This window comes from Lissotriton vulgaris, chromosome 8, assembly GCF_964263255.1.
Source record: "Lissotriton vulgaris chromosome 8, aLisVul1.2, whole genome shotgun sequence".
Classification (NCBI taxonomy): Eukaryota; Metazoa; Chordata; class Amphibia; order Caudata; family Salamandridae; genus Lissotriton; species Lissotriton vulgaris.
The window spans coordinates 106,020,764-106,033,245 of NC_141696.1; the positions used below are offsets into that span (position 1 = coordinate 106,020,764).

General features: G+C 43.7%; 1 protein-coding gene across 2 annotated transcripts in view; it reads right to left on the reverse strand.

Annotated features, from left to right (window-relative positions):
- Nucleotides 1-12,482, reverse strand: part of NUP98 (nucleoporin 98 and 96 precursor) — a 944,939-nt gene that overhangs the window by 848,110 nt on the left and 84,347 nt on the right. For both annotated transcript variants that reach the window (XM_086933760.1, XM_086933759.1), the window contains exon 2: nucleotides 6,423-6,526. In XM_086933760.1, coding sequence (XP_086789886.1) covers nucleotides 6,423-6,498 — 76 coding nt within the window. In that variant the 5' untranslated portion in view covers nucleotides 6,499-6,526. The remainder of the gene's footprint in view (nucleotides 1-6,422; nucleotides 6,527-12,482) is intronic.

Below are 12,482 nucleotides of genomic sequence, written 5' to 3' on the forward strand. Positions count from 1 at the left end.
GTCTAATTCATTCTCCAAACGTTCCATTTTTGCCAGCGCAAACGAAACGATGGGCTGAGAGTCAGCGTCGGGGAAGATGGTCGAGGTATTTTATGCGGTATTGATGGGCCAATAAGGGTAGACATCGAGGAAATTCTGTGGGTAAAGCTTTTGAAGAAAATTATACGAATATTTCATTATTGAGACCTGGTAATCGACTAAATGAAGTAAACATTTAGATCCGATGAATTCACAATAGCGGATTACGCAAGTCATAATTGTACTGTTTATAAACTTGATAGATTTGTGGTAAAAGTTTGTCTTCTAATGTACTTGAAGATCAAAAAGTCTGTTTAATAATTTATGTTGTTGAATATCAGGACATTCACTTATGGGCTGGCTTAGGCAGATACTGTATGACACAAGTGAAATCTCTTCGCCGCAAAGAAATGGAATCTAAACTCCCTCACCCACAATGCTTTTGAAAAACCCAGAGGTACGGGTTGAGCACTAATACAATAGCTCCGGCCCCTGCTCTACGCCCCCTCCCTTCTCCAACCCCTCCCCACTCTCTCTCCCAGCACAGCACCATCAAAAAACCCCAGCCGACAGTGCAATAGGTCTCGCAGCATTTGAGTTAGAGCTTTTAGAAATGTTTATGGCTTTTTTTATTTGTAATTCTTTAGCATTTTTGTTTCCTGTAGCCAATGCTAAAGATTTACAAAAAAAAAACAAACAATTCTAAAAGCACTAACTCTAATGATGCGAGACCTATTGCATTTCCAATGCTTGTTTAACAGCAGGCAGTGGTCTTAAATGAAAAGAAAACTTACACTGCGATTCGGTATTATGATGGGACATCCTGAACACGCCCGTTCCTAATACCGAATTGTTGTGTAATTGAAATTCCATATTGCGAGTCGGTAACATGTAACCGTATTGCAAATAGGAATTCATACATACCAAAAAGCATTTTACCTGTCGCAAACGGCGCGATTCTGCGAATTGGCCGTTTGCGACCGGTAACATGCATGATAGTTGTGGCCCAGTATCTCTTAAGCAGGAGCCTTTCTACTCAGAGTATTGTCGGCTGCAGCCTGCCTTCTACTCTTTTCGGCGCGCGCTCACCTGCCCCACAGCCGGTTGGGCCTTTGCCGTTAATCAAAGGGCGCCAGCCAGTACCCACGCCGCTTCCCACCCAGGGGCGCACAACTTCCTCCAAATTGCTCTCAGGCAGGCCGCTGGTTCACGCGAAGGCTTCCGTCTATGCTCTCAGATTGCCAATTATGCATAATGAAATAATAAGAGAAAGCAACGACCAGCAGCGAAACAGGAGCTCCCCCGCCTGCTCTCTGTTAATCACCGCCAAACACTTCCGGAATGCAGTCACCTCACAAAGATCTCTGGTTGCCGTGGCACGGTGGGCAGTGACGACATAGGTGCGAGAGCACTAAGGCAGATATCTGCACACAGGCACAGTATACACATGTCTATTTCTTTGCAATAATGATCATGGAAAAAGAGGTTGACTGTGGTTAACCCATGAAATACTATGAAAGATTGTGACATCACGGACTTCATCACCCCACACGCGCTCCCCTCCAAAGATTACATCCTTCTGGGAGACCTCAACTTTCACCTTGAAAAGAACAACGACCGCAACACCACCACCCTCTTGGACAACCTCGCCAACCTCGGACTTAAACAACTGGTCACTTCCCCCACCCACATCGCAGGTCACACACTCGACCCCATCTTCACCTCCAGCAACCATGTCTCCTTCAGCCACACTACGGATCTCCTCTGGACTGACCACAGCTGCGTTCACTTCACCTACAACAAGCCGAAACCCATCATCCACCCCCAACCAACTCTACAAAGAAACTGGAACAAAATCACCACGGATCAGATCTCCACATCGCTCCTTCGAACCTCCCCAGCCCTCTCTTCTGACGCCAACGAAGCCGCCTCCAACCTCACCCTTTGGTTATCCAACACCGCCAACACCTTAGCACCACTGAAAGAACGTCAACACAAACTTGGCAACAAGAAGGCCTCATGGTTCAACGATGATCTCAAAAAGTCCAAGAAACTGTGCCGCTCCCTTGAAAAGGCCTGGAAAAAAGACCCATCCACCAGCAACAAGGACGCCTTCAAAAGTGCCACCCGTACTCACCACCAACTGATCCGAAAAGCCAAGAAAACAGCATTCAAGGATCGACTTGACAACAACGCCCACAACAGCAAGGAACTCTTCAACATCGTCAAGGAATTTTCCAACCCCTCCGCCAACTCCAACGACATCACCCCCTCTCAAACCCTCTGCGACTCCCTAGCCTCTTTTTTCCACAACAAGATTGCCGACATCCACAACAGCTTTGACAACCAACCCGGAAGCCAACCCACCCTACCTTCTGCTGACCATCCTCCCCCCGTAAACACCCTTAACGCCTGGAACCCAATCTCCACTGAGGACACCATCCGCCTGATGAATTCCATCCACTCTGGATCCCCCACAGACCCATGCCCCCACCACATCTTCAACAAAGCAGACTCAGTCATTGCTCCGCACCTCCGGGACGTCATCAACTGCTCCTTCAACTCCGCCACCTTCCCAGAAGATTGGAAACACGCTGAACTCACCGCCCTTCTGAAAAAACCAACAGCAGACCCCACCGAACTCAAAAACTACCGCCCCATCTCACTTCTTCCATTTCCGGCCAAAGTCATCGAGAAAGCCGTCAACAACCAGCTCGCCGCCTTCCTCGAAGCCAACAAATCACTCGACCCCTCACAATCTGGCTTCCGAGCAAAACACAGCACTGAGACCGCCCTCATCGCAGCAACAGACGACATTCGAACTCTACTGGACAATGGAGACACAGTCGCCCTCATCCTCCTCGACCTCTCTGCAGCATTCGACACAGTCTGCCACAGCACCCTTTTACAACGCCTCAGAAACATCGGAATCCAAGAAAAAGCACTGGAATGGATCACCTCGTTCCTAACCGGAAGAACCCAGAGAGTCCGCCTCCCACCATTCAAGTCCGAGGCCTCTGAAATCATCTGCGGCGTACCTCAAGGATCCTCACTCAGTCCCACCCTCTTCAACGTATACATGAGTCCCCTCGCGGCCATCGCCCGCCAACACAACCTCAACATCATCTCTTACGCGGACGACACTCAACTGATCCTTTCTCTCACCAAGGACCCCAGCACCGCCAAAACTAACCTACACGAAGGAATGAAAGAAGTCGCCGAATGGATGAAACAAAGCCGTCTGAAACTGAACTCAGACAAAACAGAAGTCCTCATCTTCGGTACATCCCCCTCTGCATGGGACGACTCCTGGTGGCCAGATGCCCTCGGAAAAGCACCCATCCCGACAGACCACGCACGGAACCTTGGCGTCATCCTGGATTCTTCTCTCTCAATGAACAGACAAGTTAACGCCGTATCCTCTTCCTGCTTTAACATTCTTCGCATGCTCAGAAAAACATTTCGCTGGATCCCCTCCGAAACAAGGAAAACAGTCACCCACGCTCTAGTCACGAGCCGACTGGACTACGGAAACACCCTCTACGCAGGTACCACCGCTAAACTCCAGAAGAAACTACAACGAATCCAAAACGCCTCAGCCAGGCTCATATTAGACATCCCACGCAACGAACACATCTCTGGTCACCTTAAAGACCTCCACTGGCTTCCCGTCAATAAGAGGATCACTTTCCGACTGCTTACCCACGCACACAAATCACTCTACGACATCGGACCAGACTGCCTCAACTCTCGACTGTCCTTCTACACCCCCTCCCGCCAACTTCGCTCTTCCAGCCAAGCCTTCGCCACTGTACCTCGCATCAACAAGACCACCATGGGAGGCAGATCCTTTTCATACCTGGCTGCCAAAACATGGAACTCACTCCCCGCCTACCTTCGCCTAACCCAGAATCACCTAGCCTTCAGAAAGCAGCTTAAAACGTGGATATTTGACAAATAATCCTCCTCCCCTTCCTAAGCGCCTTGAAACCCTCTGGGTATGTAGTGCGCTATACAAATTTTTTGACTTGACTTGACTTGACTGTCCAAACTGAGTCAGAAGAGGACTGTGGCTTGCATTAAAGATAAATGAGGAGAAAATATACAAATCTTTCTAGTGAACTCTAATATTGTCTCACATCTCCTATTTACCAATGAAAAAAACAATGAAAAGTAAACAGTTGAAACCTTACTTGGAAAAGTTAATGCTGCATAATTATTGGTGGGACAATTAATTCATAACAAAGTCACGAAACCTAACCGGTGCATGATGTTCTTTGCGGACTTCCCCTTGTGCATCAAGGACCACTCTCTACTCGTTGGAGTGTTCTCCCTGTCATCTGTTACTAACAACCCATTCACAATCAGCACTGTCCGCCCACCAGGAATGTTTCAGGGTTAATCCTCTGTGCATCACCAATTCACGCGGTTGCTCTTTCTTTCCAATTTGATTTTAAACGCTATATAAATGCAATTTCAATACAATAGTTACTTTCTGAAATCCTCACGGGTTTCTGAAACTGCCTCACGGGTTACCCACTGTGTGTATTACGTGTTCTGTGACGAGACCTGGTAGGGCGGGGGCTGCCCGCGCATGCGCGGCATTTCTCACTTTCATTCCGAAGAGCCCCGGTTAGAAATGCTGCGCATGCGCGGGCAGCCCCCGCCCTACCAGGTCCGGCAGCTGAAGTCCCGTCGTGAAGAACATCGGAAAGGGGCTCCCATGCCTAAGGGGAGAGGAGCCCGGTGAGTGGGGGTGTGCGCACGCGTGGCTGTGTGAGCGCGTGGCTGTGTATGCGTGAGTGTGGCTGTGTATGCGTGAGTGTGGCTGTGTATGCGTGAGTGTGGCTGTGTATGCGTGAGTGTGGCTGTGTATGCGTGAGTGTGGCTGTGTGAGTGTGTTTGCGCACGGGAATATGAGGCACGAGAGGGGCACGGCGCCGTGCGGGCCCACAAGGTGAAATCTGCTCTCGTGCCCCTCTCGTGTCTACATTCCCAAATACGGGCAACAATAGGTCTCGAGCAGACTCTGCTCGACCTAAAAAGGTGGCCTAGCTGTTGTGTTAAGGAAAACATTACACGTCACTAAAGTTGACAACATCTTCATAAAAGATTGTGAGGCCCTTTTCACCAGATGCAATACTACAGTCTTCCTCCTGTAACTTCCTGCTCCTTCACAGACCTCCACCTAGCAAGGCCACATTCCCAGACGCACTACACTACAATCCAACCTATGCATTCTGGGTGACCACAACATTTGGTTTGACAAACCAAATATGCCCCATCCGAAGAAAAAAAAAAAAAAAAAAAAAAGAATCGCTTGCCTAGAAGCACTGAACCAGCATCAGATCGTCCACAAACCCACACACCTCACTGGACACATCTTAGATGTCATTTTTACTAATACAGAACTAGTTTCCTTACAAACGGTGACTCCAGTCACATGGTCAGACAACCATTTGCTAGCCTTCCAACATAAAACACTAAGCGACGCACAGAAACCCACCATACGTGCATGCATCTATCGGCCGTGAAACAAACTCAATTTGGAACACTTGGAATCACAAGTAGCATCCAGTACAAATCCAGAAACAATAAATTCAGTAAAAAAACTATGAGTTACTACAGGAAGTTTGTAATGTCCTAATACCACTAAAAACGACACAACAGAACAAGAGCAAACAAGCCCCTTGGGGGAACACAGAGCTAAAAGAAATAAAACAAATTTCTCAAGCAAACTGTATGTGCATGCGTTAATAGATTATATGCTTCTAAAATCACAAAAAAGAAATGAAAAAGACTGAACAAAGATTAGCTGAGAAACACAATTACCAGAAAACAAATACAACAAAACCATTTCTTATCCAAATATTCTCCTCCAACAGCACAAGCCAATAGGTCTACTAGATTTACCCAAGCAGTTAAGCTTGATGGCTTTCCCTACAAATCTAATAAGTCAATATTTTATTAATAGCGAGGCACTAGACACAGGTGGATGCCTAGTAGCATGTTTGCCTCTATATAGGAATTCATACTAAAAGGTGGCCAAATCAAAAGCTTCAACTGATGCGGACTTCAACATCTGTCAAGTAAATAACCTGTATAAAACGCTCTGATACCCTCTTGGGTCAAGTTTGCGCTATATAAAACTTTATAATTAAATGATAAATAAAACGCTGTGTGGCTCAGGGCAACAGAGCTGGACAGGCTCTTGATCAAGAGAAAGTGAAAAACAATTCAAGAATATTCATTAACCTTTAATTAGGATTCAGATTCCATATTGCAGAAAACATGTACAGTAAGTAGGGAATCAATGGGGAATCTATGTAATAGAACTATTAAACAAAATCAACTATTTAATAAATACATTTAGAAAGCCATGTTACATAGAAAATGTTGCTTACTCTGTCCAAAGGTGGATGTTGCCCCGAAACCACCAGTGCCACCACCAAATGGTGCTCCAAAGGATTTATTGAACATCTTCACAGTAGATTATGGCGTCATATATCTGTGAAAATAAACAAAATTAGACTGATCAACATGATGATAGCCAAACAATTAAACATACTTTGAATCAATTCAATTAAGCTTTATTCGGACATGAAAGTTAGAGTCATACTTAGAATCACAACGGGCAAACTCTAATAATCCAATTAGCTTCAGCAATTAGGTTAAAAAGTTAAAAAAGTGGGATCATGGCAGCGGAGAAAAAAATAGTTGGTTGTCTAGTGCCACTGGAAGGACACGTTTCTATAAAAACTTAAGATGTAGTTCCGGACAGATCAGGATTCTTCAGTCCACTAATTCCAATGAACAGGTGGTAGAAGGGAGTGTAGCTAAAGGATGATTAACAAATGGTTATTCAGGTTTATTCGCACGTCAGAGCCAGTATAGTCAGTCACAAAGGTGGAAGATTACTCCTTGACAGACTAACTTCAGAGTCTAATAGTGTCAAAACATTCTATTAAGTTCTCTAAATCATCTACAAAATGAAACGGTTTCTGAATTGTTTTTATTTAATATAGGAGGAGCAAGTATAATTTACTACAACAAGCTTAGGTAGTCTAGATTTAAACTCTTTATATGCAACCCCAAGCCGATTGATTAAAAATTCTGAAGACAATAAATGACAAAATTTGTCACACCGAAGGGCCCTTAATTTGAGTTTAACACGTATGCTGCCATAAAACTAGATGCCTACAAACCCATTAGCAAATCCTGAGTGATGCTATACTCCCTTAAGGGAGAGTAATCCACTTGTACAGGTCTTTCTCCTATGGTGTAATTTTAAGATCTGCAAGTTCTTTATGTAGGGCCAAAACTTCCATTGTGATGCAAGGTATTATAAAAACAGTAAGGACACTGCCAGTCCTCTGAACCTGGACACCCTAGCATTATAGAAGCCTTTACATTACATATTTATAAAGCACCTTTGTACTTTAAGGTAAATATTAGCAGTAGTATTTGACAAAATATCAACATGCATAGTTATAACAAATGAGTACACATTAACATGGTCACCTATGTACTTGAGCACAGAATGATTAATATTCAGGCTCAGTGTTCGTTGAATAGACAGACAATCCAAGATCAACATTCCAATAAAATTCATCAAGAAGTATTTCACCAAACCTCTGGGTTGGCAGAACTACCTTTGGTCAAGACTGGCAAATTGCACCTCTCCAATTGCACAAATTTTGCATTGATAGAATCCTGTTCACCAGCCATATGTCACTGCAGACCAAGCTGAGTCCTGTTACCATCTTTTCTCATCATTTACAAATACTTGCAGGACATACACATTTGTGTGTTAATTTAATAACTCCCAAACTCTTAACGTAAGATACCAAAACGCCATTATAAGTGACCTGCAGAACACCTAGATGTCATTCAACTTCCTTAAACCCAACCACTCCAAGATTAAATGTTTATTCTTCAGCCTCACCCTACATTTGTACACTCAGATGCCTCTCAATCCCGTTACACATTAACACCATGCCCTCCTCCAAACACCTAGGCATTGCTTTTAACTCCACAACACCATGTTTCCATGAGCTACAAATTCCAGTTGTGACCTTTCAAAATGTAATTGGATTAAGAATACAACAAAAACACAGTATATCAAATGATACCACCGTCATCTACTATGCACCTACAGAAAAATATGGGGAAAATCAAAAATGGGGTGATTGTGGTCAAAGGTGCCCTGGAGGACATGAATACGTTCATATCAAGGAATTAACATGTTCCAAAATATACTCTGGTACAAGGATATATTTTTTTTTTTTGTCCTCATATCCACCATGGTTTAAGAAAGTCATTTAGAATAAGCATAGGTACAGTTGACACAGTATTATAACTGGGAGGAATCATTTCGAGGGGGAAAGCCATGAATCCCACAACTGTCTTAGCTTGATATCCATTTTGGCTACCAATGGGGAGGCCTACTGCAGGGCCTGGGCCGGGCTATGACCGGACAACTTCTGGATTTTGGCACCATAGTAGTGTAATCATTGGACCCGGGAAAAAAAAAAAACCCCGGATCTTTATTGTGCCCATTCGAGCAGATCTTTATTGTGCCCATTCGAGCAGATGCCAAAAGGCCCTTTTGTTTTGGTTTCCTGGTCTGGCTAGATCCATACGTGCCGTCTGTAAAATAGATGTCAACCAATCCCCATGGGAAGAAGGGAGAGAATCCTTCCACCTCCTGCAGATCCCTCTCCTTGCCAAAAGGACCGTGTAAAAGACGAGGCTTTTGGCTGTGTTTTGATTTGTCCTCAGGACTCCAAAGATCACTAATGGTAAATCTATGATAATTGGGAGACCTAACGATGCCGTAAGAGTCTTACCTATGGCCTCCCAATATGCTACAATTCGGGGACATTCAAAAAACATGAATATCTAAAGCTGCTATCTGCCCGCACCTTGCACATGCCACTGAATTTCCTGAGGCAAATTTGGATAATCTTTGGGGAGAGTAATACGCCCTATGAAGGGTAAAAAGATGGTTTCTGCGAAGCCATGAGGGTTTCACGATATTTTTTAAAAGCTCAAATGAGGTAGACCAAAGTTCTTGTACGTCTTGACTCATTATTAAGTCACCCCAAAGTTGAGTTGGTAACTTAAATTCTCCATCAGATTCATCTAGTAGGAGATTATACCATTGTGAAATCTCACGTTTGGTTGAAGGGATACTTACCAATTTAGTTATTAGTAGACTATGCCCACCAAGAGGAAACCTATTTCGTTTTATTGGTGGATTATATGCCTGTGTCCAGCTACTCATTTGTATGTATTTAAACCTTGAAAGGGTTGGACCTATTTTATTCTGTAAATGCTCCCATGAAAGCAGGTCCCCCTCATATAAGAGATTCCCCCATTCTTTAAGGCCTGCCTCTCTCAAAGGAGTGGCTAGAGTATCTTCCAACCAGGCTGGACTATCAGGTAACCCCCAAAGCGGTGTTATATCGCAGTAATACCCCTGTTTAATTGATTTTATTACCTCAGACCAGGTTTTCGCCAAACCAAGCAGGACCTTCAATTTGATCTTTAAGAATTTCGGGTTGCCAAATTTGAATAAGTATCCCGACTGGCTGAGGCCTTCCCCTTTCAACATGGCTGAAAATATTAATCCTACCCCATAGTTTGTAGGTTTTTTTTAAAAGCATTCGAACGTGTGATAGCTGAAAAGCCCACAAATATAATTTTAAGTCTGGTGCGGCTAATCCACCCTTCTCCCATCGCCGTCTAAGCTTCTTCCAAGCTATTCTTGATAGTTTTTTGTTCCAAATAAAAGAAGTGATATCTGATTGTATTTTAGTTATGTGAGTCTGATCAAAATAAAGGGGAATGGTGTTAAAAAGAAAAGAAAGTTTAGGCAAAATGGACATTTTTACGAGACTAACCCTCCCAATCAAGGATAATTGAAGGTGGGACCATGCATGCATTAATTTCCTACATTCTTTAATAATTGCTATGATATTTACTGTGGCTAGCTTATTAATATCTTTTATGAGATTTAGGCCCAGATAGCATAATGAATAACCCTCCTGTATTTCCAAGGAACTCGGATTGTCATTCCAGACCAACATCTCTGTTTTTGATGTATTGATCTGGTATCCTGATATTTTTCCAAACCCCTTAGCAATTTCAAATATAACAGGGAGTGCCATTGTAACGTCTGATGTAAAAACGAGCAGGTCATCAGCATATAAAGCCACCTTTTCCCACCCTCTGTGACAAAAAGGAATGATGGCATTCTCTCTCCTCAGTTGTTGTGCGAGAGGTTCAATATAAAAGTCAAACAGAAGGAGGGAAAGCGGGCAACCCTGCCGAGTCCCTCTGGTTATATTATAGGGGACCGACAACTCGCTGTTAATTAATAGGCTTGCCGATGGACTGGCATACAATAGACTAACTACACGACAGAATCTCTTCCCCACTCCAAATTTAGCCAGGGCCCCCGACAGGTACACCCAATTAACCCTGTCGAAGGCCTTGGTCGCGTCCAGAGTGACAGCAGTCAACGGCAAATTCTGTGACACCGCGATATCTATTGCCCCCATTAAGTTGTATGTCAGTTCATATAGTTGTCGGCCCTTTACAAATCCTTTTTGATCTACATGGAGGACTGCCGGGGCTACCAAGGCCAACCTAGAGGCTAAAATTGTGGTGAAGATCTTATAGTCCACATTTAAGATTGATATGGGCCTGTATGATTCACAGACGTCCTTAGGCTTCCCTGGTTTCAATATGAGTGTAATTGATGCGTTGTCCCATGATGACGCAGGAGTCTGGCCTTCAAGAAGGATCTGATTGAACATCTTAGTAAGGAAGGGGGTTATCTCATCCTCTAAGATTCTATAAATTTCTGCAGGTAGCCCATCGGGCCCCGCAGTCTTTCCCTTCTTGCTTTTTTCTATAGCGGCTTAACTTCTCCTTCGGTGATGATATCCTCCAATGCTTGAGACTGAGCATATGTAAGGCTGGGGAGATTCAAATGTCTTAGCCAGTCGTCGACCTCCCCAGATCGGGTTACAATGTCCTCCTTATAGATAGACTCAAAAAAACCTTAAAGGCCCTTCTAATCTCGATATCCGATGTAAAGGAATCGTTGCCCACCTTGATATTTGCAATATTGTTCCGGACCGGATCTGATTTAGTCTTCCACGCAAGCATTTTACCTGCACCTTCGCTGTACTCAAAATGGGCTAATTTGCTTGCTTCCCATCTCTGCTGCAATCTAAGATTCAATACTGAACCCAGATTGGCTTTCAAGGTCGCCATTTCTTTCCTACAGTTATTTTTAATGGACTCATCTGCCCCAGTATTACTGTCGATAAGACATTGGAGATTTATTATCTTTTCCTCTATGGACAGAATTTGTTCTTTATATTGCTTCCTTTTGTATGACACTTTCCCTGTTAGGAGTCCCCTTAAAAATGCTTTGAACGAGTCCCAGACGATCCTTGTAGTTGCTGAGTCGTTATTGATCAGAAAAAAGTTGTGTGCTTCTCTATTAAGATATGATATATCATCAGGTGAAGAGAGAAGTGAACGATCAAAGCACCATCTAGAAGGCAGTCTCTCCGTTACATAGGTTAGGTCCATTAGTACTGCAGAGTGATCTGAGAGATGCAGAGGTAAGTATTCGATGGATCTTACGAGTTCAGCCAGCTTTCGGCTAATTAAAATAAAGTCAATCCTGGACTGGTGTTTAGATTTATAATTCCGAAAAGACACTCCTTGCTGGTCCCCAGACCTCTCCCTCCATATGTCAAGATACCCATATGTTTTCATTGCAGATTGTAACACTAACCTAGATTTTGACAAAGCTAACGATCGACTATTGGGGGATTTATCCAAAACTGGGTTTAGGACAATGTTAAAATCACCAGCTATAATAGTTGGCTCAGAAAAGGAGAGCAAATGTGAGAACATAGTCCCCAATGTAGTAGGATCATCCTGATTCGGCCCATAGTAGCCCAAAACTGGTTTGAGAGCCTGCTATTACCACGGAGGATATCGACCTGTTGAGATAGCAGCCTAGCTTTAGCCCCTTTCTTGAAAATTATAGAAACCCCTCTAGTATTACTGGCCTGAGTAGTTGAGACCGCAAAGTCTATCCACCTATTTCTTTTAATTAAATCCATCATCTCTGAATGTGTTAAATGAGTCTCCTGGAGAATAAAGACCTGCACATCCAGATCTCGTAAGTATTGCATGATTTTGTTTGCCATAGGTTTGGTGCGCAGGCCGTTAATATTCAAGGAGAAGTATTTTATGTTAACCATCTTTGACATACATATCCAACCAGAGAGAGAAACAAACAGATAAGACTAGACCGACCCATAGTGGTCTAAGACTCTTGATAAGATTGCGATACCACTTTCTATCAAGACTATCATATCTTGGCTTTGAGGACATTTTTACTTTTTTTCCACCCCCCACCACCTACCCTAACT